We start from the raw sequence: 26,032 nt of genomic DNA on the forward strand, positions 1-26,032 counted from the left end.
CCTCGGGTTAAGAACTTTGCTTCAGGATGAGAATAGGAATCGTGCAGCGGCGGCAGCAGGAGGTCCCATTAGTTAAAGTGGTGCTTCAGGTTAAGAACAGTTTCAGGTTAAGAATGGACCTCCAGAACGAATTAAGTTCTTAACCCGAGGTACCACTGTAATTTTTGCCTCTGGAAGACTCTTCTTAGTTGAATTTGCACTCCCTTTTCTCTCTCTCTTTATCTGCTTGACTTGCAGCCCATTTCGTGGAGTGTTGAAATAATCAGGCCAATTTTTTTTTTTGGGGGGGGGGGTATATTGATTAGCCTGGCAGTGTGTCTGTTGGGCAGACTTGCTCTGGGCTTCCCCTTGTTGCCAAACGCTCTGCCTACTGCCATAGAGACTCTTTCCTGCCCTGCAGGCTTTGTAGAGAGATTGCAATCCTCCCAAACTAGTTTGTCAGGCAGCCCTTTGCCTAACCTGCTCTCCCCTCGGGGCTTTTTCTCCCACCTGCTGGAGACTTGTTGTCTTAAGTAACCAGCCTGTTTGCAGAACTCCTAGTTCCCACAGTTTCTTGGGGCCACTGCTTCCTTTTTCCTTCCTGTAACTCTGTGTTTCTCGGCCTGGTGCCCTTCAGGTGCTGCTGAACTCTGGCTCCCACCAGTTCCAGCTGCCCAATGGAGGGCACATCAGGTTGGCGAAGGCTGCCATTAACCCATCATGGATGGCAACAGGTTTTCTGGATGAGTCTTCATCTTAATGCAGACTTGCAAATAATCCCATGAAACCTGCCTAGGAACGCCAGTTCCGAATCTTTTAAGGGTTGCAGCCCAGCAGATGACCACTTACCAAGGTTGCTGCGGGACGGTGGCCTTTCTGCACGGGGGCTTGGTCTAGATGGCCTTTGAGGAGCCTTCCAACTCAGCGATCCTACTTCACAGGGGCAATTGGTGGCAGTCAGGCCATATGTCATGTCTCAGCTAGGGGGGTTCTCCTGAGAGAAAGACCAAGCAGGCTAGGACAGGTGCCACCTGGGGGTGAGGAGCTGGGATCCTCTGACGAGGCACATGAGGGACCACCCCAATCCAGGATGGGTTTGGCTTCTGACATCAAGGCCAAATGGGTCCCAAGCCAGGGGGAAGGTGGAAACCCGCCCCATCTGGAGAAATGCCCAGTCCTCCGTTTTGGTCGCTAGCTTGGACCCTGACTGTGGACTGTTCTGCCTCTTGCCTGACCTTTAGTATTGGACTCTGAACTTGGGCTGGTCCTGGATGTTACTTTGGTTGCCACCCTATTGGTGCTGCTGCTGGCAAGTCTCCCTGCTGGCTCAGGAGCCCAGTGGGAGCAGGAGGCTGTACTTCCTGGGGTGGTAGGTGGAGTCACACAGCCTTGTGGGACTTGGGTCACCTCTGCATCACACACGTAAAACATGCGGCTTCCCCCTAAAGGATCCTGGGAACTGTGGTTGACCCCTCACACCACCTGTAACAAGCTAGAGTTCCCAGGATTACTGGGTGGGGTTGTGACAGGTAGCCATGTGCTTTAAGTGTGGTGTGTAGAGGCAGGGGAAGCTGAGAGCTTTGCTATAGGAGCTGGGTGTGTACAGATTTGCATCATGAGCGGGTAACAGGATTTCCCCACAGGCTCTCTTTGATGCCAGATGTACCATCCCTCCTCGAAGTGTGCAAGATGCAGGGGTGTATCGCGAGGCTGCATCGTTCCCCTCCTCCTCCACCTCCTGGTTCTTTATTCTGCTTAAGGAGATTTAAGGGCTAAGCTGGCGTGGGGTTTTTATAGCTCCAGGTTTAATGTCAGAGCAGGGCTTAAGCAGTCTGGCACCCAGAAGGACCAGTGACGGTCCTTGCCAAGTGTTTTGAGACCCTTTTTTGGGAAAGCTGGAGACCTGCAGCAGCTTCCACCACTTCCTTTGAAATGCTGCACAAGCAAGGTTTTTGTAGCGCTCCTGGTGCTCTGTCCTCCTTGTGGTTAGAACAGCAGCTTGTGCTGGGCTTTGGGGCTGAGCGTGTGGAAGCTCTGACCTCCAGGGGTTTCTGCCCGCCCTGGTCAGCGTGGCCAGGGGTCAGGGAGGGTGGGAGCTGTATTTCATCTGTTTGGCAGTGGAATGGACTATCTCAGAAGGTTTCCAAGCACTATTCAAAGTGTTGCTGCTGACCTTTAAAGCCCTAAATGGCCTTGGCCCTTTGTAGCAGAAGGAGCATCTCCACCCACATCATCCAGGAGATGTCAAGGAGATAAATAACTATGCAACTTTTAGAAGACACCTGAAGGAAGCCTTGTATAGGGAAGTTTTAGTGTTTTCTGTTTTATTATGTTTTTATATGTGTTGGAAGCTGCCCAGAATAGGGCTGGGCAGTGTTGGGTTTTCAACATCATGGTGATAAACCGCACTGTTGAAAAAAGCTGCATTGGCCCCAGCCGGTGAGGTGCCGGGTGAAAGTGCAGCAGCCCTGACCATGGGAGCTGAGGCGCTTTCACCTCAGCCCCTCGCAGCCTCTCCCAGCCTGCCCTCTGAGCTGAAGGGAGCTGGGGTCCAAGGGCCCATGCAAGGTCACCACTCTCCCAACTCCTTCCTTACTGCACTCTGGCTGGTGTAATGGCTGCCAAAACCAAAGTAGACCTGGCCAATGTATCTCTTTTATTCTGCAAATAAAAAAAATACTTTGATGCTATACTGTACTGCAGAGGTTTTCAACCTTTTTGAGTCCATGGCTCCCTTGACCAACTACATCCTTTCTGCGGCATGCTGTGGGATCAGTACCCCTGACCATCATTCAAGCCCAGGAGCCCAGTTAGGTCACCCTTTGCCGGCAGAGCTGGCAGCCTCTCACCCTTTTTCAAACACCCTCCCTTGTGGAGGGTTCCCTCAGCCTCCCCTCCTCTCCTTGGGAGTCCTCCAGGTAGCTGCTGCTGCCATCCCTGGTCTCTGAGCCGCCCCCCTCTCCCCCAAAGAGAGGCCTCCTCACACTGCCCCACAGGGGCCTGGGAAGAGGATGCCCCCAGCCGTAGTGGCCCAACAGAGACTGGCCAAAAGTGAACACGACGCCAGCACCTTACCTTGGGAGGCAGCAGCAGGCACTGCTGGGCTTGCAAGGTGGAAAGGCTCCCAGGCAGGCCTTGCACACAGCAAGCACAAGCCCGGCCTCCCACTAGTCTGTCCATTCCCAACAGCAAGGGCTGGCGGAATGGCTGGCTGGGCTCCCTCGTCCGCTTGCTTGCTTACTCCAAGGCTGCCTCAGCTCCTGGCAATCAGCACCCCCTGGCCAGCCCCAGAGGCCCATTCGCCTGGGGAGCTTGTAGCCAGGGCTGCTGCAACAAGCAGCTGTGCAAGCCTTGGGGAGGCAGAGATGCGAGGGAGGAAAGGAAAGAGGGACAGAGGCCAGCGCTGCCCACAGCACCCCTGGCCATCATTCAGGGCACCCCAGGGTGCCACAGCACACTGACTGAAAGCCACTGCTGTACTGTACTGTACTATACTGTACTAAACGGTATAATTATTTTGATACTGTGCTATACTACACTCAGTGCTATTTTTCTAGAAAAAGGGGTGCCAGAGCTCACCATGAACTTCTCCCTTGTTCTCTTAGAATGGCAATGGTGCCCACCTGAGAGGTTCTGGAGTTCAGCTCTGGTGACCTCCAGCTGAAAAAAAAGTCCTGACTACCCTACACTGAAATGCTTAAATCTTTATTTTATTGTCCTTGAATCTTCCTGCCACCCGTGCCCTCCTCTCCTGCCCCACCAGTGTGGTCTGGCATCTCCAGGTGGGGCTGGGAGGGACTGAAGCCCAGGAGAGCTGCTGCCAGTTGGTGTAGACAATACTGAGCTAGATAGACCAATGTCCTTTCTGGGCACAAGGCAGTTTCTTAGGTAAACTAGATAATATTTTCAGTTTGTTCAAGTGAGAAGGAGCAATCCCAAACTAGGGAAATCATTTCTGCAAGGTGATGCCATGGCCACTAAATTAGACTTCTTTAAAAGTGGGAGTAGACAAATCCGTGGGTGGTGAGACAATCAGTGACTACCCTCTTCTGTTTCTAGACCGGCGCTCTAACCGCTGCACCTCCCTGGCAGCCTTTTGCAGCTGCCCATTGGACACTGCCCAAGTCTTGCAAAAGAAAACTCTTTCCTTGCAATGGCCTCCCGCCCGCCCGTCTGGTGTTCTTTGCATCCTAATGTAAACTTGCTAATGATGGGGCTTGCCTCCTTCAAACTTTCCCCTTCTCCTTCCACAGAGGAAGGCAAGGAGGAGATCGTGAAGGTGACTTTTGAAGAGCTGAGGCAGCAGGTCGCTCTCTTCGCAGCAGCCATGAGGAAGATGGGTGTGCAAACAGGAGACAGAGTTGTCGGTGAGTCAGCCTCCCTTTTCAAATGCCCATCCTCTAGGAAAACAGAGGCTGGGTACTCGGGATGCTAAGCCGCAGGCCCCCCTGATTTTGTGCATACATTCATATGAAGGAACCTTTTATGCCTTGTGTTTATCTTGGGATAAAGTGAAATCTTGGAGCCCTGGCTCTTGGAGGGTTCCCAGACTTCCAGCTCCAGAGGGGAAAAGAGTGAAACCAGCATGGAGCAGTGATGCAGCATCTGCAGCTCTCTAGATGTTTAATGAACTCCAATTCCCATCAGCCCCAGCTAGTGTGGGCAGTGCTTGGGGGCTGATGGGAGTTGTGGTCCAGCAGTATCTGCAGGACCACCAGTTCCCCATCCCTGCAATAGAGGAAGATAGTGATGCTTTGACAAATCACGCTCTTTTGCTGCCTGCCATGTTCTTTGCATCAGAACCTGACCCCTCTTGACAAGGCCAGGGACCATACAAATCTGTCTGCACTTCCAAAATTTCTCATCATGAAGCAGGACTGTTGACTGGGTTACAAAGATAAACTAAAAGTCTTGCTGACTCTTAACTTGCATCTTAGGCAATTCTCAGAATAGGCACCCTTTCTCTCCTGCCCCACTCCCTCCTTTTTTGAAGCGTTGAAACTAAACAATTACAGTTGCATTTGTTTATTATCCTATACAGCAGGGATTGAGGAACCTGTGGCCCACTAGATGCAACTGGACTCCCCACTCCCATTTGCCCCAGTCAGCATGCCTAGTGGATTGCGGATTATGGGAGTTGTGGTGCAGCAACATGTGGAGGACCACAAAGAAAGGTCTTTGCGGTATAATATACAAATAACAGCCTCAGCCTCTGTGTGCTAAGCCTTATGTAGCCAAAACAGCACCATCCACATGCAGCAGGGAGGTATCAGCAAAGTTGGATGAATCCCTACGTTTGCAGAAGAAACCCCAAAATAGCCCTTTGGCAGAGCTCAAAGCATCACAGTAGCCTCTTACAGATGTGCCTCTGCCTAGCTGGTGTCCTCCAGATGTTTGTTTGGGTTATCTAAGAAATTAATATGCCTCTTAATTACAACCATCTCCAAGAAGATGCAATGCAGAAAAGGGCAAAAATCTGTTAAAACTATAAAATCAGATTTCAGTTAGAATGTCTGCTGGATTTTTTAAAAAATATTCATTAGGTGCTGGAATTTCAACAGGGAGGGGAAGCTGTCTGAGATCAACTGGAAGAGAGTTCCAAAAAATTGATTTGATTTTGATTTATTACATTTATTTTCATTCAAATGAATCCGAAAGTGGCTTACAAACAATAAATAATAATAACAAGCTAGAACATGTAATAAACATCACAAATACAGCATAAATCATATAGAATAATTAACAAATCATCCATGAAACAATTACTCTGTTAACAAAGCAATGACTAAAAAATAAGTGAAACAGCATAATTAAAGCAAGTCATATTATCTGATTAACAAATCAAGGCAGTGTTTATAATCCATAAAACAATATTAACAAAATAGCAGCCAAAAATTGAACTAAGTGCTGTTAAGTTCATACACGCGTTCTCCACATCCTCATGCCTCAGAATGACCCACTCAGTTCAGCTCATTAAAATACAGCTCATTAAAACTGGACATGCGGCATTGAATGCATGGCTCCGGTGGATTTGAGCCTTGCATCTGAGCCATGGGGGACCACTAACAGTGGCTCCCGTGACGACTAGGTGATCAGGTAGGGATAGATGGCATCAGGCGGTCCCTAAGGTATCCTGGACCCAAGTTACAAAGGGTTTTGTAAACTAATATCAGAACCTGGGACCTGACTCCAAGCAGCATATGAACACCAGGGAAGGCGAAGGTTGCGTCACCATCTTGTCCCTTGTTCTACCTGGGGTGCTGGCATGCCTGTTGCAAAAGCCAGCTTAAATGTCCTCTGTCGTGTGAGGCAACGTGGCTTTCGATGCCCCAGTGCTGCAAGCATTTCTGCTGTTACCTGCCTCCCTCGCAACACTTCTTGAGCAATGCAGGTGGGTGAAAAGGAGCGCAGTTGCACAGTGCTCTCTGATTGCGCAGAAAAGGTTTTGCAACTTGCTCCTCCTCCTTCTTAAGACACATTATTTTTAATTCCCAATATTACTGAAAGAAAAAAAGAAACTGTTTTGGGTCACATCCACAATGACCTGTCAATCCAATCGATGGGTAGGCAGACTAAGGCCCGGGGGCCGGATGTGGCCCAACTGCCTTTTTAGTCCGGCCTGCGGATGGTCCGGGAATCAGCATGTTTTTACATGAGTAGAATGTGTGGCGAAGGAAGAAAGCACACAGAGAATGTGTCCTTTTATTTAAAATGCATCTCTGGGTTATTTGTGGGGCATAGATTTCATTCATCCCCCCCCAAAAAAATATAGTTTGGCCCCCCACAAGGTCTGAGGGACAGTGAACCGGCCTCCTGCTGAAAAAGTTTGCTGACCCCTGATCCAATCCCACTGAATTGAATCGAATCATACAGAGACCATGTGTCCAAATAAATATCCAAGCACCATTCAGAAATGGATGGTGGGTGTTTATCCCTCTAATCTTGAAGTATAAGTATCTTGGCAGGCATAAGTGCTCTCAGGATCCACTTATCCTCTGACCAAGCTCTAAACATGGTCCTGATGTGGGGTGAGAGGTCGGCTGAATGACTTGGGACCCTTTCAGTCTGCACCCCCAGGTCAAGTTTATTAATCGTTCAGATTCACAACTGGGGTGGGGTTACATTATTTTGCCTAGTGCCTTTCGTGGGGAGGGGGGCCCTAGATCTGGAATGCAAAGTACTGGACCTCCAGCAATCTTGCCAATTACCTTAACACAGAGAAATCTCCATACAGAAATTCATAACTTAAATGCAAGTAATTGCCTGAAACGTTGGTTTGCATTTTTACCGCTACAGTAGTTGGATTAGTGTGCAAGTTGTGTTAACATTTTAGTACTCTGCATAGCTTTTTCTATCACGTTTCTTGTTCAGTTGACCCTGTTCCAGATGACTGGAAAGCTCCACCCAAAGAGTTTAAAAACCTACAAGTTCAATGAGCCATTCACCCAAATACCATTTTGGGGGGTCTATATCATTACCATGCCTTATAAACAGCATTCAGAAAACGCCTTCAGCTGTCTTCTCAAACTTGCTTTTGTTTGGGACAGATATGCATTTGCATATAGTAAAACAGAAATACCGTATTGGCCCGAGTATAAGTCACACCTGAATATAAACCGCACCTTTAAAATTGGAGGGTGGGGGAGAGAAAAAGACCCCCCCAAAAAATATAAGCTGCTCTATTCCTCGCTGCTCCTGACTGCGTACTGGGGGGGGGGGGGGACGCTGCGTTGCCGGCGGCCTTTCCCCTTCCTTCCTCTCTCCCTTCCCAGCCTTGGGGGAGAGGATGAGGGTCTATGCACAGGGCTGGCGCCACTTTGCCGCACTCCTGGTGCTGTTTGCCCCACGCTCCTGGCTGCATACTGTAAGGTCGCGAATATAATCCACACTTTAACTTTTCACAGTCAGAATTTGGGGGGGAAATGAGGCTTATATTCAGACCAATACGGCAACTTTTAGGGAAATGGTAAGTTGGAGATGTTATCCTGAGAACATCATTGTGTAACCTCTTTTACGGGATGGCACAGAATCCATAAGATACCCATCTTATTGCAGCTTTGGTCAGGTTTTAATGAGTACACCTTTTATGAGAAGAGGAGGTCTTTTCTCTTGCATGGGAAACTGCATCAAATGCTGCCTATAAATGCTGTCGACCGCAAGCGATTCCAGACCATTGCTATTTTGGGGTGGGATTCTGTCACATACTGGCAAATTCAGGCTGCACAATTATAGTTGACTGGGAGGTCTTCAGCAGCAACCCCCCCCCAAAAAAATATATATATATGGAGGAATGCATTTGGGAGTGTGGGGTGACACTTGCTCTGATGCAACGTTGTTTAACCTTCCTGGAAACTAAGAAGAGTGGATGCTTCTTAAATAGCCAGAGGGTCACGGTTGAGTGGCAGAGAAGCTGCTTTGCCGAATGTTCCCAGTGCTTTCCCCAGCAGCATCTCTAGGCAGGGCTGGGAGAGAGCCCAGCCTGAAACCTTGGACAGCCACTGCCAGTCTGTGTAGGCATTGCTAAGCTACAGGGACCTTTGTTCTGAATTGATATAAAGCAACATCTTGCATCTGATTTCCCTGGTAAAGATGGACAGTCAACAAACAGGTTGTCCAGAAGTGTACTCAGTGTGCTTTAGGGCCAGCAACGGGGGTTGGCATCATCGGGCGCTGAGTGGAGCCTGATCCCTCACAAGGGTCATCCTCCTGGCCCCCAGAGCCTCTTGCCCTGCTGCTTACTGGCCCAGAGGGAGAGAGCGCCAGGAATGACTGGGGCTGAGCCAAAGTAACATCGGACTCCGCTGCCCTGCCCTGCGTGTAGGTGGGGTGGCAGGGAGTAGGAGGAGAGGGGCCCACAGGAGCTTGGCAGGCAGGAAGTCCCAGGTGTTTTTTGTGGCGTGAAATATTATTTTATCAATATTTTATTTCTCAACCCCACCAATAAGATCCAAGCCCCTCCCAAAACCCTTTTAGAGTACCATTTGAGCATGAAAAGAGCATGAGTTATTATTAACACCATACGCAGATGTTGACAATCATCATTCAGGATTTGCTTTGTATGCATCCTCTCCACATGGTATATGGGACGCTGGTGGCTGTGTGGTGTCAAACGTACCCCTTCTGCAACATCTGCATCAAGCGTTCAGGGGCACCGTTTCAAAGACCTCGCCCATTCAGCCGTGTGCACAATTTTCCAAACTCTTGAGGCCACTTCCAACCTGTATTGCTGAAGCTGTGCAGTTGTGGGCCTGACAAGACACACTAAAAAGCAGGCGCTGGAAAGGGGATTCTCGTGCCTGCCAGCTCCACTTCCTCCCCAATGAGGCTAATCCCCCAGATTATAGAAGTGTTTAAATGTACCTTGGGGCCTGAAAGAACATGTTTTGTTGCATATTTACCCCTTAAGCACAACACATACCCTCACTGAATGCAGCCTCTTCCTGCTCTAGGCAGCAATTTTGCCAATGCCTGAAATCTCACAAAAGCAAGTCCTGCAAATGAATTCACTGTGCAACTGGTTTGGCGATTGAACTTTAAACTGGAAGTGCAGGAAACGGTACTTTCCCATTTTCTCCCCCGCTAGAAAGCAACTGTACTAAAAGGAATTACTGTGAAAATAAGAAATATTGGCGCACCCCCCCCCAAAAAATTTGTCCTCACTCAGGGTGTTGAATTACTTGGTGTAAGACAGATTTCTACTTTCCACCTAATTCAACTAGCCCAAAAATGGAATTATGAACTGACTTGCAAAACTGCACAAATTTGCCCACAACCCCCACTTCCTTCTAAAACCAATATATTTGTTGGTTTATTATCACCGTCTCTCGGCCTAACCTACCTCACAGGGTTGTTGTGTGGGGAGTGGGAGAACCATGTACACTAAATACTATTTTATTTATTAAATTTGTATCCTGCCCTCTTCCCAAAGGACTCTGGGGCGGTAAATGCATCTGTGAGCAATACAGTACCATTAAAAATAAAGTCAAATAAACATATTTAAAACAATAATAGGTACCCAAGACCACTTAAGAACAATTAAACAGAGTAAACTATAACAACTTTAAAACCACATGTAACCAAATTGTGGGTCTGGATAGGCCCACTGAACAGAAACTTTCAGCAGGCATCTAAAACAGTACAGGGACGATGCCTGCCTAATTTCAATAGGCAGGGAGTTAGAATCATAGAATCATAGAGTTGGAAGAGACCACAAGGGCCATCGAGTCCAACCCCCTGCCAAGCAGGAAACACCATCAGAGCACTCCTGACATATGATTGTCAAGCCTCTGCTTAAAGACCTCCAAAGAAGGAGACGCCACCACACTCCTTGGCAGCAAATTCCACTGTTGAACAGCTCTTACTGTCAGGAAGTTCTTCCTAATGCTTAGGTGGAATCTTCTTTCTTGTAGTTTGGATCCATTGCTCCGTGTCCGCTTCTCTGGAGCAGCAGAAAACAACCTTTCTCCCTCCTCTATGTGACATCCTTTTATATATTTGAACATGGCTATCATATCACCCCTTAACCTCCTCTTCTCCAGGCTAAACATGCCCAGCTCCCTTAGCCGTTCCTCATAAGGCATCGTTTCCAGGCCTTTGACCATTTTGGTTGCCCTCCTCTGGACATGTTCCAGTTTGTCCGTGTCCTTCTTGAACTGTGGTGCCCAGAACTGGACACAGTACTCCAGGTGAGGTCTGACCAGAGCAGAATACAGTGGCACTATTACTTCCCTTGATCTAGATGCTATACTCCTATTGATGCAGCCCAGAACTGCATTGGCTTTTTTAGCTGCCGCGTCACACTGTTGGCTCATGTCAAGTTTGTGGTCAACCAAGACTCCTAGATCCTTTTCACATGTACTGCTCTCAAGCCAGGTGTCACCCATCTTGTATTTGTGCCTCTCATTTTTTTTGCCCAAGTGCAATACTTTACATTTCTCCCTGTTAAAATTCATCTTGTTTGTTTTGGCCCAGTTCTCTAATCTGTCAAGGTCGTTTTGAAGTGTGATCCTGTCCTCTGGGGTGTTAGCCACCCTTCCCAGTTTGGTGTCATCTGCAAATTTGATCAGGATGCCCTTGAGTCCATCATCCAAGTCGTTGATAAAGATGTTGAATAAGACCGGGCCCAAGACTGAAGCCTGTGGCACCCCACTAGTCACTCTTCTCCAGGATGAAGAGGAACCATTGATGAGCACCCTTTGGGTTCGGTCAGTCAGCCAGTTACAAATCCACTGAGTGGTAGCATGGTCAAGACCGCATTTTACCAGCTTGGAAGTTCCAGAGCTCAGGGTCTGCCACGTTAAAGAAATGACTCCTTGCAAAAAGCAAGATGAGCAACCTGTCACCCTGGCAAAAGTGAAAGTTCCTCAGATAGAGGTGGTAGAACAGGCACATAAGAGGTGATCCCGGGAGTAAACTGGCCCTAAGTTATTAGGTAAAGCTAAAGGTCCATTAGGTCCAGTCGTGACCGACTCTGGGGTTGCGGCGCTCATCTCGCTTTATTGGCCAAGGGAGCCAGCGTACAGCTTCCGGGTCATATGGCCAGCATGACTAAGCTGCTTCTGGCGAAACCAGAGCAGCGCATGGAAACGCTGTTTACCTTCCCACCGGACGTGCTTTCGAACTGCTAGGTTGGCAGGAGCAGGGACCGAGCAACGGGAGATCACCCCTTCACGGGGAATTGAACCACCGACCTTCTGATCAGCAAGTCCTAGGCTCTGTGGTTAAACCCACAGCGCCACCCGCGTCCCTCCTAAGCCATTAAGGGCTTTATATATCCATAGCAACACCTTGAACTTGGCCAGGTAGCATATTTTGCAGTTAATATTCACGCAATATTAAAGCGACTGAAATTACAACAATAAAATGAAACTTAATGGTGCAGCTCAGAAATGAATGACTGGAAAACAAGCATCCTTTGCTAAATTCCCTCAATATTGTCCACACTGACTGGCAGCCGCTCTCCAGGGTTTTGGGTGGAAGGACATTCGCAGCCCTTCTTAGAGATACCAGGGATTGAACCTGGAACCTTCTGCATGTAAAGCAGATGATCTGCCTCTAATCTGTGGCCTTTTTGCCTATTATGCTGTTTGAGGTGCAGTGCTAGGCTGTGGAAGGAGGGGAGGAGGAGAGGAAAAGCTTGGGATCTGCGCCTCTTGGGCCAACCTGTCTCTTGCTTGACAAACATTGGCCAAGATCCCTTGCTGGAGCTCTGGGTTTCACACGCCGCCTTGGCTCCCTCCTGCCCACCGGCTGCACGCGGGGGAATCTGATTCACCAAGCTGGAGAAATGACAAGAAGTGTTCTAGCACGATGGGCTTCCTTGAATGGGGGCTTGCTTGCCGTCATGCCACCTGGGCGCAGGCTTCCTCCAGTGTTGTAACCACTGCAATTCCTAAACCTCTCCTAGGCTACTTGCCCAACGGCATCCATGCGGTAGAAGCAATGTTGGCCGCAGCGAGCATTGGCGCCATCTGGAGCGCAACGTCGCCGGACTTTGGCATCAACGTAAGTAACTCCTTGCAGCTCTTGTTCCGAGGAATCGTCGCCCCTTCCGGAATGCTGCTCCCGGGGAAAGGCACCTGGTGCTGTCGTGAACAGCTTTTAGGTGCCAGTCTGAGACATTTTTATTTTGCCAAACTTTTGGTGGTTAAATCTGCTGTACTGCTCACCCATAAGAGTGCTGAAGTGGTCTTCAGGTTAAGAACAGTTTCAGGTTAAGAATGGACCTCCAGAACAAATTATGTTCTTAACCCGAGGTACCACGTATTATGATTCAGCCTGTCTAAATTGGTTAAAGGAATGGATAACATTGGAAAATGCTGGCCTATTGGATTTAGAAGGTTTTGACAATTGCTATGAGTGGCATGCGTAGTTGGGTTATGAAAAGGTGAAAGTCAATAGAGGCTTCCTTATCCATATTATAAGGAAACCTTTAAAGTGTGGGAAAGATACAAAGATTTAGTAAAACCTAAAACCCTTTGGTGGCTATCGCCTTTGAAGGCCTTAGCAGTCAAGAGGAAAAATATGGAAACAACCTGGGCTATGTATAAAGACCTGTTAGAGGAAAAAGGTAACAAATTAAAACTGAAAGATTATGAGGAACTGAAAGATTATGACAGGATGGATTCAATACCATCAACTAAATGAAATATTCAAATTAGATAAAAAAGAGGTTTTGCAAAAGAAGAGTCAATGATAGATAAAAGAATTAATACAGAATAAGAGGAAAGTAATTTCTAAAATGCATGGATTCCTCTTGGAATGGGAGGTCAAAGATGAACAAATGAAAGAGGTAATGATCAAGTGGGCAATGGATTTGGGGGAAATTATTCAATTATTGGCATGGGAAAGGTTATGGAACAAAGATTGGAAATTCACTGCTTTAAAAGAAAATCTTCAAAAGAAAATCTTTTAAAGGTGTTTTTCAGATGCTGTATAACACCTAGTAAGATATCCAAAATGTACAAAGCAAGCTCTAAAATGTGTTGGAGGTGTAATCAGGCGGAGGGGTCCTGCAAAAAAAATTAAGAACTTCTGGGATGTGGTGTATGAAGAATTGAAAAAAATATTTAAACTTTTATAGAGAGACCAGAACCCTTTTTATTGAACATACTAGAATCAGATATCTTAAATGAAAATAAGAAAATCTTCTTATACACAACCATAGCATAAAATATTAATTGCCAAAAATTGGAAAAGTGATATATTACCAACTAATAAAGGATAAATTATTCAATTATTTTGAGCTGGTGAAAATGACAGACACAATTAGGGGACAGTCCAAGTTAAAATCCCAAAAAGAGTGGGGAATGTATAAAGAGTATCTTTAAAAACTGTGTCCTCAAATAAAAACCTGGACTTGCTTTGAGTAATTTTTGCAAAATAAAATAAGGGTTACAAGTGGAGAAAGAGAGTAATGATGAAGTGAGAAAGAAGCAGTTTACCAAGAAAGAAAAATCAGAACGGCATTGAGGAGGAAGGAAGTCTGTAAGAACAGAATAAGGATTGGGAACAGAAAAGGAGATAACATGAGTCCGTTTGTAAGATCTTTAGGATTTATGGTTATATGTTTGTAACTTATTTTTGTGTGTGTTCTCTTTTTAGTTTGTTTTTCCTTTGTTTTTGTTTATGTTTTGAGTGCTTATGTGTTGTCACAAAATTCAATAAAAAGCACTTTTAAAAAAATTTGGTTTGAGGAGGCCTGGCTTTCAATCCCTGCCAGGTGGGAATCCTGAATCTCTCATTTCCTTTGCCACACAAAATCTACCACACAAAAGCCCTGAGAGATAGAAATGAGATAACATGTGCTGCACTGAACACTTTGGATGGGAAATGTAATCTTAATTACAGCGAGAATTTTTTGTATTACAGTGGTACCTCTGGTTGTGGACATGATCCGTTCCAGGGTACCATTCGCACCCCGAAAAGTCCGCAACAAGAGCGGGGCTTCTGCGCATGTGCGAAGCGCAATGAAGCGCTTTTGCTTCTGCGCATGTGCGAACTGTGCAGTGAAACCCGGAAGTAAACACTTCCGGCTTTGCCGCTTTCTTAACCCGAAAAAACGCAACATGAAGCGTTTGCAAGAAGAGGTATGACTAAATTATTTATATTAAATAATATAAACACTTTTTTACTTTACTTTTTGAAGTTGGCCACTGGGGGGCAGCATAACCCCATTTTCATCAACCAAAGGCAAACAAGAAACTGTAACTTAAATGAGAGAATTTATGGTGACTAATTTCTCTCTCTTCCCCCCCCCCCCCCATTCTGCAGTGTTTTGTTTTCCTCTCCTGCTGCACAATTTTATTTTTATTTTAGCTCAACGAGAAGAGAGGCTCTTTTTCACGGCACCAGTATTTAGCAAAGCACAAAATCATCCTCTTCCCACCCTGCCTGAGGCTGTGAATTCAGCTTTCTCCATAGAACTTTTTAGGTGCCAGAACAGGGGAGCACAACCTGTAGCTCTCCAGGTGTTGTTGGACTACACCTCCCTTCATCCTGATCAGTGGCTATGCTGCTTGGGGCTCATGGGAAACTCCTGGAGGGCCGCAGGTTGTGCCCCCCTGGCCTAGAAGCAGCCCTGGATCTTTTTAACCAGGGGGAGGAGACAGGCTCTAGCTCCCATCACCACTGACCAGGCTGGCGGAGGCTAAAGGGAGTTGGGAGTCCGGCAGCCTCTGGAGGGCATCCTGTTTGCTACTCTTGGGTTAAACAGCCTGCTCAAACAAGCTGCCATAAACCACAGTTTGCTCCTTTTGAACAAACCAGGGTTTATCCACATTTGGATGTAGCAAGGAACTCTTGTTATTTTAAAAGCAGAAGCAAAGGCTTCTTATTTTCTCCTTGCACGGCAGCAGAGGAGGGAGAAAATCAGCTGTTGCTCATGCACATCATTGTAAACCAGGGAAGGAGAATAGGATCTATAGTCCACAAGTGGAGGGCGCCATGTTAGTTATTCCTGCTTTAATGTTATATTTGAAAGGACTAAGAAAATAGTTCTTTTGCGACAAGGATAATGTTTAAAGAGTCCCAGCATTTTGCAATCTGGGGGAAACCAGTGTTCTCACTTATTCCTGTTAATGGCTGTATTAATGTCTGTCTGTCTCCTTCAGGGTGTGCTGGACAGATTTTCCCAAATTCAGCCCAAGTTGATCTTTTCTGTTGAAGCTGTCATTTACAACGGGAAGAAACACAATCACTTGGAAAAGCTTCAGAACGTCGTAAAGGGTACTGGCTGCTTTGCACACTTGTGGGAATTGTTGAATTTGGGGCATTGCTTCTCTCTTCCATCCCTTCATTAATGGAGATTAATAGCTTTGCGCCTGAGGTGTACAACACTGCCCAGCCCTCTGGTGCCTGAAAGTGGCTGCATAGGTACCACTGCTAAAGTCCTAGTTGCAGGGCCGGCCCTATGATGAGGCAGAGTGAGGCAGCTGCTTCAGGCAGCAGATGCTGAAGGACAGGAAGGGGACAGAGCTGTGAGTGCCCTGGGGCCTGCCCTGTGCTCCCTACACAACCTGGCTGCCCTCAGGCACAGGCAAATATACTTTTCTGCCACCAGTATTGGGGTAAGGTTCAACCGCCAATCCAGTTGGTTTCTGCATGTGCCTTGTGGGAGGGTGCTATCTTGTCCTTTGCCCCAGGCAGCAAAACGTCTTGAGCCGGCCCTGCCGAGTTGACGGACTTCAGCACCTGGACTGCAGAGCTTAGACAGGTTTGTCCTTTGTCCCACTGGTGGGTCCGAGCTTGGGAGAGCTGTGCATGGCAGGCTGTGGCAAGGGAGCCTATGGGGTTTACACCACCTAGAGCTGCGCGGCCAAATGCCCAGCCAGCATGGGGAGCTCAGGGGGTGGATGTGGGCTTCACAAAAACCGGTGGGCATGCAGAGCAGCGCCTGCTGGTGCCCTTGGCAGCAACAAGCCTCCCGTAGAATCTAAATAACATTAACCATTTCCTCTATTGGGAAGGAGCGATCCTAAACTGTGGAATCACTTCCACAAGATGTGGTGATGGCCACCAACTTAAATTGCTTTAGAAAGGGATCAGGCACGACTATCTTCAGTTGCTGCAAGGTAGCAGTGGAGGAGAGTTACTGCATCCTGCATGTTGGCTTCCCATAGGCATTTTGTTCAGCCTTTGGTCTGATCCAGCAGGGCTTTTATTATGTTCTTAATGATCACAGGTCCTCCTCACTTTTCTTCCCTTGCTCCTCTTGCGTGTCTGGCTTCAGCAGACGTTTTCTGGTTTGTTAAACCTGAGTTCCCTGTGACATCAAGAGTCGAGAAACAGCAAACTAGGTCAAGCTGGCAATCATGGTTGGTAGGGAGTGTGGAAATCGGTTTCCCAGTTCTGAAACCAGGGAAAACTGTGGTTCAACAAACAAGGGACTCTCCACTGAAGAGGACATGAGAGGCGGAAAAGGAGAAACTAAATTCATTACTACTCCAGTAATATTTAACATGTGGTCTGGGTCACTGTCGAGCAAACTATGGTTATAGGAAGACACTTTAAAAGTGGAAACGGCTGTCATTTCTCTCCATTTAGCCATTGAATTTTTGCTTTCTTTCAGGACTCCCAGATCTAAAAAAAGTTGTGGTGATCCCATACGTTTCCTCGAGAGAATCTATAGACATTTCCAAAATTTCGCACAGGTATAAAGTGGACTGGACAAATGTACATCTATTTATCTATCTGTTTTTTAAAGCAATTGGTGTCAATGAATCCAGAATATATTTTACTTTATATTTAATTGGAGGCTGCGGAATTTAGTAGTCTTGTTTGTGAATCTGACTGGTGGGCTTCTCAGATATTTGCAAGGTGGGTCATTTTGTGTGCCCACTCAGAAGCCAACAGGCAAGGGTTGCCGAAGGGACAGGCTCCTGAGTGTTTGCTCAAATTTTGGAGAGAGAGTAGAAAACAATGGATTCGTTAGAAGTGCTTTTTGGAGCAGCAAAAGGCTAGTTTGGCTTCTTTCATTACTGGCACTTAATTTGCCAAGAAATTGAGAGAAAGAGTGTGTTATATAATGTGAGTTATATAAATAATAAGCTATTATTATTATGATGTTTAATGTGTTGGAAGCCGCCCAGAGTGGCTGTTGGCATATACATATTATTATTATTATTATTATTATTATTATTATTATTATTATTATTAACAGCTTAATGCCCAGATCCAGATGACTTCTGAGTGGCTTACAAAACATGAAAACCAGCTGCACAGTATTGTTAACATACAGAATGATTAAAAATACACCATGGGCCCCAGGAAATTGCTCAGAAGGTAATGAGGCCCTCAGGTTGAGGCAGGTTCCCCCCTCCTGGGCTAGAGTGTCAGTTTAGGACCTGGGAGACCTGCATTCAGATCTGTTCCCAGCCGTGGAAGGGCCCTGGGTGACCTTGGGCAGCCACTGTCTGGCCTCCCTCACAGGTGGTTGTGATGATCCAGGGGGGGAAGGAGGAGAAGCACCGGTGCCACTTTGAGAAAAGTAATAATAAATTAATAAATACAAATTAAATGTCACAAAGGTTTGATAGTGATATTAATTCTCTCTCTCTCCCCTCCATGTCTTTCTTCTTTGTTCAGCGTCTTTCTAGAAGACTTTCTTGCAGCGGGGAAGGGAGATCAAGCCCCGCAGCTAGAGTTCGAACAGCTTCCTTTCAGCCATCCTCTTTTCATCATGTATTCATCTGGCACAACAGGAGCTCCAAAATGCATGGTTCACTCCGCAGGGGTAGGTCATGTTGCTGGTTGGGCTTGTGGAGGCTCTGCACAGTAGGTTGTCGGTTAACAAGCGACAGGAGAGGCATTTCCCCCCACCTTCCAACAGACTGAATTTGCTTGGTGGATTTTGCTAAGGTACTTGGGCTGCATCTGCACACCTGGGAGAACTGAGGAGTAAGAGGCCTGCGGTGGCAGTACGGGCTGCATCACCTTAGACTCTGGACGTTCCTTGTTTGCTACTTCGTTCTCCCCATCCCTGTGGTTTGCACAGTTTACATTCTTTGTTTAAAAAAGGTCCTCACACCGCACCCCCGGCAATCATTGTAGACGCTATTTTTACCAGCGCATATTTGGATTTGCTTAAAATCCTCTCCCAATACTTCCATCAGAGGCGAGGTTGTAAAGAGGATAGGTAGGAAGCAGAACTTGGATATAATAGAGTCATAGAATTGTAGAGTTGGAAGGGACCACGAGGGTCATCTAGTCCAACCCAGCGGTGGAGCATATGCTTGCGCTGCCTGGGATGGGTGCATGGGGTGCGCCCCTGAGGGGGGAGGGGGCAGAAGATGCCCCCCCACAGGCCACAGGTCAGGGAAGGAGGCGGGCGGGGAAGCTGCTGCTCTCTGCTGCTGGGTCAGACATGCCCGGCGGTGGAGCTACTACAGTTGGGCACGAAGCGCCAATGCCAGGGTGTGTACACAGCAGCCGGGCCGCTGACTCTCCTGCTTTCTGCCACCAGCTCAAACCTGACCCGGCAACGGGGCCCACTCACAGCCCCATTGCATTGCGTTTGTTGACTGAACTAAAAACCTTCAATACGTATTATGTTGACTTGTTGAGGTTAATTAATTGTCAGACGAAGTTATTAAGCTAGTTTTAAATGTTATTTTTTCAAATTTTTATTTATTTTAAAAACACATATTTTTGCCATTTTGTCACCCTTCCCAGTGATGACACCCGGGGCGGCCCATACCCACCACACACCCCCTCCTACATCAGTGGTCCAACCCCCTCCAATGCAGGAGTCTCTTGCCCAATGTGGGACTTGAACCCACAACCCTGCCATTAAGAGTCTCATGCTCAGTGGCAATATTGAACTAAGCCATACCCGGAGTAGACCCATAGCAGTTGCTGGACTTACTCTGAGTATGGCCTGGCTGGATCCTACTCACAGGTCTCCAGCTTGAGTTTGAGCTGCACAAGCTCTGTAGCTGCACCTGAGGCTTCCTTTGGATAAAGCCAGCCCTGCAAGGTGGGGGTTAGGCTGAGAGATGGTGGCTGGTTCATAGTTCACCCAGTCTAACCATTACACCTTGCTTTGTATGTCTGTCTTTTTTCTTTTAAACCAGGGGACGTTAATTCAGCATTTGAAAGAGCACCTCCTCCATGGTAACATGTCCAGCAGTGACAACATCATGTACTACACAACAGTAAGTGCTGTTAATTGTATTTTTGCCAAGACTTTCAACACAGCCTGCATGGGGTTTGCCATGTTTATTCTTTTCTTGAAGAAAAGCATGACTTCTATGACCCAGATAAACAATAATGATGCAAGTATGCATAAATTGGCTTATTTTAGGTAATTTATTTGGCAGGGGAGTGCAAATGTGGGGAACGTTCACCTGGCCTTTTGATCCTTCATGCTCCAGATAAAATTGCTTTGGCATGGCATGGCTAACCTTTCAATCCCAAAAGTTCGCTTTTAAAATCAAGCAACAGTCTTATTTTGTATGAGTTGACTGATTCTGAGTTTTGACCGATTTGATCCATTAACAATTACCTTTGCCTATGAGCGAAGGGCAGCTCAGACAAGCGAAAAAGCAGGCATTTGGGGGACATTCCCTCTTGTGAGAAATGGTATTTGCCTCCCAAAATGGTATTTGCCTCCTGCACCATGTGAGCTGTTGCCCCATGAATGGAGGCACCTTTTTGGTTACAGAGGAAGCTGCTTTATACTGAGTTAGACACTGGCCCACCAAGCTCAGTGCAGCCCACACTGACTAGCAGCAACTCTTCAGAGTCTAGGAATCTTTCCCAGTCCTTCTTGGAGATGCCAGGGTTTGAACCCAGGGCCTTCTGTACGCAGAGCAGTTGCTCTACCCCTGAGCTACATCCCGTGCGAAATTGGAAGCTGCCAGAAAGCTCAGGATTGTCCACACTGACTGGCAACGGCTCTCCAGGGTTTCAGGGGAGCTTCATTACCTATGAACCCCAAAATTTGGGATCCCCTCCAAAGTTGTACCAAAGTTTGGCAGTCATTCTGCAGTGAAAACAGCACGTTTTGCAGCACCCTCCAAATCTGGTATATCAGACCAGGGTTTGTTGTTAACACTCCAACATTTTCCAAATAACTTTAAACTATTGCCAAAGTTTTGCAGTTGTTTTGCAGCAAAAACCTTGCATTTTGCACTGAAACCCCTGCGTTTTGCAGTGCCCCCCAAACCCAAGTAATTGATACTCAAACCACGGGGCATAGGTATCAGCCCCAAACCCAACATCGTCTGATTCACTCCAGACTAACAGTGTTGGATTTTTGGGTGTTAACTATAAACCCTAGTTTGATGTATCAGTTACTCAGTTTGGGTGCTGTTGCAAAATGCAGGGTTTTTCGCTGCAAAATGACTGCAAATCTTTGGCACAGCTTTGGAGGGGATCCCACATTTTGGGGTTTCTAGTTAATGAAGCTTTTCAGGAAGGACATTCCCAGCCCTACCTGGGGAAACCTGGAATTGAAGTGGGGGACCCTCTGCATGAAAAGCAGACACTCTGAACCACGGCCCTCCCCACGGACTGGGTTATTGGGGGAAAGACTTAATTGATGAAATGTCAGAGCGTGGCACGGCCAGTCTGGAGTGCACCCTGCTTTGCATGGCACTTGGAATATTACCTGTAGGCAGGGTCTCATGACGGCACATACCTGCGTCCTTGAGAAGAAGTGCGAGATTAGCTTCACATGTCTGGAAATAGGTGAGGGAGGTGACTATCTAGGATAAAGCTAACGTGCATTTCCCCACACTCCCTAGACTGGTTGGATGATGTGGAACTGGCTGGTTTCTGCTCTCGCTGTTGGTGCATCTGTGGTTCTGTATGACGGATCGCCGCTCGTTCCATCCCCCAATGTCCTCTGGGATTTGGTTGACCGACTAGGGTAGGTAGACATGAGTTCTGCTTTAGACAAAAAAGCACCCATAAGTTATCCTGAAACAACTACGTGTGTGTGTGTGTGTGTGTGTGTGTTTAAAAAAGATGCTTCGGTTTCTAAGCTGTTTACAAGCTCCAGAGGTCAACCAGAATGTTTGATGCAGCAGAAACATGGGGGAGAGATAATAAGAGCTTACAATGGTAATTCCAGGAAGCGTTATATTGGAAGTGGATGCCTAGGTATTTAAAGTTTTTAACCTGTTCCAACAGGTTTCCACTGATCTCCCACCTATGAGGCTTCCAAGATCATGAGAAAACAAACACTTTAGGTTTTGAAAAAATCAGTTCCAGTCTATTGGCTATACAATATTCCTGGCAGCGGCACAGGAGTCGCTTCAAGCCAGTCCTTGAACGTGGATGGAGCTGAGCTTTGGGCAATGGCCATCCACCCCATGTAAACAGGGTGCAAGGTCGTTTAAGAAAAGGTTGAATAAATACAGGACTAAGAAGTAACCTTGTTTTACCCCTTTGTTGGCGGGTTAGCCTGCCTGACTGGGAGCATCTCACCTGGCAGCACATGGATGTGTGCAGTTTAGAACAACACTTATTTGACCCCAGTTATTTGACACAGAGGGGGAAACATACAGATACAGTCCAAAGGAGCATAGGAAGTTCTGTATAGAGCATAGGGAGAATTTTAAAAAGCAAGTGGTCCTCACTGACCTGGTGCAAAAAGATCTTGTCACCCGAAGGAGCCGTGGCTGCCTAGATAAAACATTATAGCCTCACACACTCTTATTTGGGAGTAAGGCCCACTGAATAGAGACTTAGTTATTTACTAGATGCAAGTCAGCAGCACCAGATGACCCCACTTGGCTAGGCGCTGGGGTGGCTTGCATCCTGCACCTTGCAGAGTCAGGCCCAGGCTGCCACTGGGCCCAGCACTAGCAGCAACAACAAGCAGCTCTGCCTCACCCAACCCTACCCATTGCCACCCCACCACCCCACTTACCTGACCTGGGGGTTCTGGATGATGGACTGACAGTCAAAATGTGAGTCTCAGCAATCGCCCTCTTCCCCCAGAAACAAACCAGGACTGCTCCAAGGAAACGCACATGGGGAAAAGGAGCACTAGCCCCTGGTGGGCTGCCCCCTTACCCTTTTGTAATTGGCCAAGAGGATAGCCAGCCAATCAGGATTTTCTTTATTTAAAAATTTGATTTTCTTCTCACTTCCCTCTGGGCCCCCCATGCCTCATGCTATGCCCCCCCCCCCATTCACGAGATTTTCACCTGTGGCCGCCTTGGAATATCCTGGAGCCCCTGGTTGGGAAACAGTGCCGTAAACTGCTGAAGTATGCAGAAAGCGAGATACTTAAGGAGTGTTAGCCTTGATCTCCAGGTGGCTCCAAGATAACTTGACAAAGCCTTTTTAATGGTTGCATGGGAACATTCTCGTGCCTTCGTTCCGCTTTCGCTCCACTTGATAAGAACCCGTGAAAAAACAATGCTGTGACGTTACTTCAACGTCACACTGCTTCTTCTGCACACACTCCTTTACATAACTTTTTGGTTTAGTAAATGGTTCCAGTGTGCAAACAAAAGCAAACCCACACATGTCTGTGCTCTTCAGTATGAATGCATCTTCAGCAAAAGGTAAATAAAATGTAGCTTTTGGATAGCGCTGGTTTGCAGTAGTGGTTGAGAAGTGATTTCCCGATTGAGCTTGGAACTGGTGGAGCTTCCATGCCTAGAGCTCTAGCATTGCACTCAGTGGCGTAGCGTGGGTTGTCAGCACCCGGGGCAAGGCAAGTAATTTGCACCCCTAACCCGTGGATTTGCGCCCCTAACCCTAACCCCCAGATGTTGCGCCCGGTGCGGCCGCCCCCCCCCTGCACCCCCCACGCTACTCCACTGATTGCACTCCCCTAAGATCCCAGAGACCTCTTTGAGACTGTTGGATAAGGGGCAGCTTGGTGAATAATGATCCTTTTGTCTGGTGGTGGCAGAGCGCTCTAATGTGGGAAGTGTAGGGGCCAGGAGAGACTGGGACATAGCCAACACACTTCCTAAGAAGAGAATGACTTCCCTCAGGCAGATGGTAGAGGCAGCAGAGCCTCATTGCAATGGTGGCTTTTATTTCACCTGCTGCTGTTATTAAAATTACTGGTCAAGGTCAGGTCAAACATTGATTGCTTATGGCGAATGGTGTTTGCAAAACTTCATATGAACTTCCGAGAGATAATGATACATCTATTCACTGTTATAAATAGCTAAAAATACTGTGTCTGAAACACATGAAATAAAAGCTAGAAGCAAGGATTTAAAAAACAAAACAAAATAAGCAAGAAAGGAAATAAAATAATGGTCTGGTCAGGCCTTTGTCAGGACAATTTATGGCTGTCTCTGAAACTGTTTTTTGCATAGATCCTTCTGCCAGCTAGTGGAGAAAGAGACCCTGTGAGTCACACACAAAAAGTCAAAAGCTGACGACTGGTAACATATTTTTTTCCGAAGCAAGGTGGTGTGCCAGGTTTTGTACGGGGTGGCTAGGAAGACTCTCAGATTGTGAAACCTGGTAGCTTCGCAGTTTAAACTACTGCAGTTTGACCCTCTTCAGCGCTCTCTTTTTAGGTTGCGTTTTACTCTTGTCTCATCTATTTTATGGATACTTTGACAAAGTACACATTTTGGCATAGTTTCTTGGCCCACCACAGTTCAGTGCTTTCTGAGTTATTGAATCATAGCTTCTTAAGTCCCGAACTAGCAAACTATGGATGCCAGGATTGGAATGAAGAGCTTAAAGCCAGAGCTTTTAAAACCCAGGTTGTTCTGATTCCAGTAACCATCGTTTGCCAGTTCAGGCGTACAGGAACTATTATTTATTGACCCAGGAAATGCTTATTTGCTGCTTACTACAAAATGACTTACAATGATTAAAAAACCCTAAATTAAAATACATCAAATATTTGTAAAAGAATAGTTAATAGTGCTTATATTGCAATAACATAAAAAGGACACATCCTACCCCACCCAGCTAAAAGATGAACTCGGGTTTAGAGCAAAATGCTTGGGTAAATAAGAACACCTTCGCCTGGCACCTCAAGGTTAATAGAGATGGCACCAGGTGCATCTCCAGAGAAGGGATTCCATGGTTTGAGATCCCGAGAGAGGGTCTGATCACATGTTGCCACTCTCCATTATTGTAAAATAAGAAATAGCAAAATGACCATAGTGAGTGACAATTGTTCCTTTTTTACTTGCAGTATCACCATCCTTGGGACAGGTGCCAAATGGCTGGCGGTGCTGGAAGAGAAGAACCTTAAACCATGTAAGCACCAAGATACTCTTTGAATTCTGTTTGTCTCTGGAACTGAACCACTTTGCTTCCCTCCCATTTCTAATTAGTTCCACCAAGGCATTATTGTTCCCCAATATAATAATAATAATAATAATAATAATAATAATAATAATAATAATTTATTATTTATACCCCGCCTATCTGGCTGAGTTTTCCCAGCCTCTCTGGGTGGCTTCCAATCAAGTGTTTAAACAACACAGCATTAAATATTAAAAACTTCCCTGAACAGGGCTGCCTTCAGTTGTCTTTTAAAGATAAGATAGCTGCTTATTTCCTTCACATCTGAAGGGAGGGCGTTCCACAGGGCAGGCGCCACTATCGAGAAGGCCCTCTGTCTGGTTCCCTGTAACCTCACTTTTTGCATTGAGGGAACCGCCAGAAGGCCCTCGGCGCTGGATCTCAGTGTCCAGGCTGAACGATGGGGTGGAGATGCTCCTTCAGGTATACAGGACCGAGGCCGTTTAGGGCTTTAATGGTTAGAACTAACACTTTGAATTGTACTCGGAAACATGCTGGGAGTTGTTACTTTGCCCATGGATTGTGGAAACACAGGAAGCAACCTTACACCAAGGCAGGAAGTAGGTCCATTTAGCTCAGTACTGTTGCATTAGGGGTGGGGAACCTGCAGCGCTCCCAGATGTTACTGTACTCCAACTCCCAGCAGCCCCAGCCAGTGTGGCCCATGGTAAGGCTTGATGGGAGTTGTAGTGCAGCTGCCTTTGTTGGTGGCCCATGTTCTAGAAGTTAACAGGAAACTCGGGGGGGGGGTGTCGGGGGCGGTGTTGATAATTGGCCAGGAAATAACAGTGTAACTCTGCCTGGTAATGTTGTTCCAAGGTGAAACTCATAACCTCCAAACGCTCCACACCATCCTGTCAACTGGCTCACCCCTCAAGCCTCAAAGTTACGAGTACGTCTACAAGCACATAAAGAGCAGTGTTCTGCTGGGATCCATATCAGGTAGGGGTTTTCTGAACTTGAGCCCTTGAATGTTTAGTGGGTTAGAAAGTTAGAGGGAGGAGGATGCAGTGGTTGCTAAGCAGTCACCATTTTGGGTACTATTTTGCATCTCTTACATTGTCTTGTGTGGCCCAGAGGTGGGTGTGGATCTGCCGGTAGATCTGTGTGTTGATCGACAAGGATTCCCAATTCCTAGTTGTTTTAACAAGAGCAGCAGCACCATTTGGAAGAAGATTTGAGGGGTAAAGAGCATTTACATTTATTCAGTTTTTCAAAAATTTACAGACAAATGAATTACAAAAACACAAATCACATACATTTCTAATACACATATATTTGACTTCCCTCCCTGCCCCTTTTGTGGTTATTT

General features: G+C 46.8%; 1 protein-coding gene across 1 annotated transcript in view; it reads left to right on the forward strand.

Annotated features, from left to right (window-relative positions):
• Nucleotides 1-26,032, forward strand: part of AACS (acetoacetyl-CoA synthetase) — a 54,030-nt gene that overhangs the window by 10,898 nt on the left and 17,100 nt on the right. The window contains exons 4-12 of the mRNA XM_083717230.1: nt 4,233-4,346; nt 12,386-12,483; nt 15,591-15,705; nt 17,048-17,129; nt 18,064-18,211; nt 19,551-19,631; nt 21,225-21,349; nt 24,608-24,672; nt 25,540-25,662. Coding sequence (XP_083573356.1) covers nt 4,233-4,346; nt 12,386-12,483; nt 15,591-15,705; nt 17,048-17,129; nt 18,064-18,211; nt 19,551-19,631; nt 21,225-21,349; nt 24,608-24,672; nt 25,540-25,662 — 951 coding nt within the window. The remainder of the gene's footprint in view (nt 1-4,232; nt 4,347-12,385; nt 12,484-15,590; nt 15,706-17,047; nt 17,130-18,063; nt 18,212-19,550; nt 19,632-21,224; nt 21,350-24,607; nt 24,673-25,539; nt 25,663-26,032) is intronic.

This window comes from Podarcis gaigeae (genome assembly GCF_964106915.1).
Source record: "Podarcis gaigeae genome assembly, chromosome: 16".
NCBI classification, from domain to species: Eukaryota; Metazoa; Chordata; class Lepidosauria; order Squamata; family Lacertidae; genus Podarcis; species Podarcis gaigeae.